General features: G+C 42.8%; 1 protein-coding gene across 1 annotated transcript; it reads left to right on the top strand.

Moving 5' to 3' along the window:
• Positions 1–1,302: 1,302 nt before the first annotated feature.
• Positions 1,303–2,433, top strand: LOC134209211 (cyclin-dependent kinase 11B-like). The gene is made up of 2 exons (XM_062685201.1): positions 1,303–1,428; positions 1,507–2,433. Exons 1-2 carry the CDS (start codon positions 1,303–1,305, stop codon positions 2,431–2,433), a joined length of 1,053 nt encoding a protein of 350 aa, XP_062541185.1.
• The last annotated feature ends 1,372 nt before the right edge of the window (positions 2,434–3,805 follow it).

The raw sequence follows: 3,805 nt of genomic DNA on the forward strand, positions 1-3,805 counted from the left end.
CCTTGAATGTATTTTTCGTTTTCATCACAAAACCTGAATTCGATAAACAACAACAAAATATATCAAAATCTGCTCTTCAATGGTTTACTTTGTTCATTTATATTAGAACAAAATTAAATTAACTGTTTTTCATTCAGGATATCTAGTTAGGACCGAAATTAAAATTGAACGAAGTTTGATGAATTATTATACATCGTACTATCATAATCCTAAATGTCCACGAGTATAACTTCTATAGGGCATTCTATGTAGATATCAATGATTAGAAGATCCTCTAAACTCATTATGATGTCGTCAAATTAATCGGTTTAATGAAACATGCTGTTTATAATTGAAAGTTGAGTGCCTGGATCTAGACTTCCTGATAATGATGTTTCCAAGAAACAAAGTAAAAATCGGTAGTTGATGACAATCACTGAAGATATGTCAGCATTACCATTCAAAATTATTCTCAGTTAGCTTGAAAAATGCAAAATATTACCTAAGATAAAATTCTAATGTCCATTTAGAATTCGTTGTGAAGAACCTGATCTGATGCTATTGCAGTATAATAGATATTTCATGATTGATCAACATAATCAAATATTCAGTTTTTGTTCATTATATCGACAAAATATAAGTGGCGAAAAAACGGATAGTAAAAACATCCTACACAGCTCGATGCAAATCCTTTAACCGGAATGTGTTTCGAAATGTTTATAAAACTTATAAAATGGCCCTAATCTAAAAAGTTTTATAAACGTTGAAAGTGTCGATTAATATTCAGATTATTGCTCGCAGAAAGATTTGATAAAAAAGCTGTTTTATTGAAACTGATCTAATTTCATTATATCAGCATTATTGATACTCGTCATTCAGCGATAATAGTTAGATCACATTCAGAGATAAATCGAAGTAATTGATTAAATGAAATCTGTAAATGAAAACAATAAAGGTGGTGAAAAAAAAGTGAATTATAAAATTTGAGATTGTTAGTGGACGTTAATAAATAAACTGAATATAAGTCGGTAGGAGAAAATAGTTAATCGTTCATAGTGGAAAAGGTAATATTATATTGCGGAGTGGAAAGTAGTTAGCTAATAAGTTAATTTGCAGGAATAGTGAAGTATCGCGCATCAAATAGACAGGCAAAAACAAAAGATTTGTTGGAGAGAAAACTATTCATGTAAGTTACTACTGAATGAAAAAATTATACCATATAATTAAAACACAATAACAATATATTTCAGTTTTGAGCTGTTGTGTAACGAAGGCACTGCTACAAAAAAATAGTTTTCATAAGCCATCCGAATATCCTCAAAAATGGATAAACATCAGACGGAGGATGGGTCTAACCTCAACAAGGATCTAACGGCATACAATAATTGTGCGATTTGTACCCGTCCGGATCACGACGAGAGCAATATGGTGTTTTGCGAGGGCTGCAAGGTATGACTTCACTTCGGCTGCGCCGACGTAGGAGCAGAGGTCAAGCATGACGACGCTTGGCGATGCTTTTCGTGCCAGGATAAGGATCCGGAAAATGATGCGATTTCCGTTGACGACACCACTGATGGAGCTGCGAAGGACAACGCTGGCAAGACTCGAACTATCTCGGACGGCGAAAAGGTTGCTGTGGCAATAGAGAAGATGAAGAAGGATAAAGAGCGTCTGAAGAGAAGGATGGAGCAGAGGCTAACGTTGGCTAAGGCCCAAATGGAGCTCGAAAACGAGAAGATGGAGATGGAATGGGCACTAGAGAAGCAGATTATGGAAATGAAGATCGCTTCCAAACAGGCTTTCCAGAAGAAGAAGGATTTGGAGAAGAAAAGGCTGAAGGATCAGCTGAAGAAACTCGATGACGGAGAAACGCAAACGGAAAAGGAGATTCAGGAATTGGAGCGGCGGAAAGAGGAAGCAAAAGGAAAGGGAACGAAAGCGATGAAGATCGAATATACATCGAAAAGACCAGTGAGTTCTACTCCGATAGCTAATCCAGAAGCAAGCACGTCTGCGACTGGAGCGAAGAAGAAGACCGTCGAACGGAAGCAGTTAACGACCACGATGGTGAAGAAAAATTCCTGTGCAAGTGTGACCAGAGGACGAAGAGGAGAAACCGAAAGTGACGAAGAGAGTTCACAAGAAGAGGAATCGAGCGGATCCAGGGAGTCGGAAGAAGAGCATCACGAGGAAGAAGAGGACGAAGAAGAAGCCACCGTGAGAAAAATGAAACGTAACCGACCGCAAGAAGAAGCAGCTCCTACGAAACCGCAAATATCGGCTCGTCAGTTTCTTTTCCGAAAGCTGCCAAATTTCACCGGGCGGCCAGATGAGTGGCCGATCTTCTTAAGCAGTTTCAATACGACGACGAAAGTGTGCAGATTTTCAAACTTGGAGAACCTTGCACGACTGCAGGAGAGCTTACTAGGTCCTTACAAGAGAAGCAGTGTGTAGTCGGATGCTGTTGCCGTAAGCAGTACCGTAAATCACCGAAACGTTGCAAATGCTGTACGGGCGGCCGGAACAGCTGCTTAATACATTTCTAGTAAAAGAGCGGAAGGCGGAACCCCCAAAAGCAGGGTTTGAGATATTCATCGGTTTCGGGATGGCAGATCAGCAATTATGCGACTATCTCGAAGTGACGCAGCTTAACGACCATCTGGTAAACCCTTTACTGATTCAGGAACTGGTCGAAAAGTCGTCGACTAAAATGGAATGGGTGCGGTTCAAGAGGCAGCATGTTAGGATCACTCTACGAACGTTGTCAGATTTCTTGGCCGATCTGGTGTCAACAGCAAGTGAAGCGACTGGGATGATCGATACACAACCGAATTCATCCGGTAATCGTCCTGGAAAGGCCAGAGGAGGAAAGCAGAAGGAATACGAGAGCCACCTACATGCACACGCCGAGTACTTTCCAAAAAAATCCGGAACACAGAAGAACGCCGTGTCCAGTTTGTCGACGTACGGATCATCGGCTACGGAATTGCGACGAGTTCCAAAAAATGGGCATTCCTCAACGGCTGGAAGTGGTAGATCGATTCGAGCTGCACCCGTCCTGCTTGAGTGGCCACGGTATAAGTAGGTGCAAAGCGAAGTGTAAAGTGTAGAGGTGTCAACGACCCGGCAAGCAGAACACAATGCCCCATTGTTCGCATTCAGAGATGCGATCGGACTGCAACGCCCACAACGCAATTGCGCATACGCCGATTATCTTCCGGATGATTCCGGTAACGTTGAACTACGGAGGAAGGTCAGTCAATACCATGGCCTTTCTCGACGAAGGTAGCTCGTTCTCGTTGATCGAGGGCTCCATCGCGAGTCAATTGAAAGCCAACGGGAAACCACAGCCGCTCCGTGTGACCTGGACGGCAGGTGGGAGTAGGTTGGAGAGAAATTCGGTTGGACGGTATATGGTCCGCAGGAAGGAGGAAGTGTAAGAACAGCTTACGTCGGTCATCATTCGTGCGTTGGTGTATCCAATCAGCAGCTGTGCAATCTACTGAAGTCGCACTACGTGCTAGAAGAGGCTGGAGTTACGGTAAAGGTACTTCCGGAGTCAGTGGAAGATCGACGAGCCCGTGAGATTCTAGAGAACACCACTAGGCGAGTAGGAGACAGATTCGTCACGGGAATGCTGTGGAGGGAAGACAACCCTACGTTTCCAGATAGTTACCCGATGGCAGCGCGCCGTATGAAGACATTGGAAAAACGTTTGGCACAGAGTCCACAGTTGCAGCAGAATGTCGCGAATCAACTGATCGAGTATCAAGCAAAAGGATACTGTCATGAAGCGTCAGCGAAAGAACTGAGAGACACATACAAG

Source organism: Armigeres subalbatus, chromosome 2 (assembly GCF_024139115.2).
Source record: "Armigeres subalbatus isolate Guangzhou_Male chromosome 2, GZ_Asu_2, whole genome shotgun sequence".
NCBI classification, from domain to species: Eukaryota; Metazoa; Arthropoda; class Insecta; order Diptera; family Culicidae; genus Armigeres; species Armigeres subalbatus.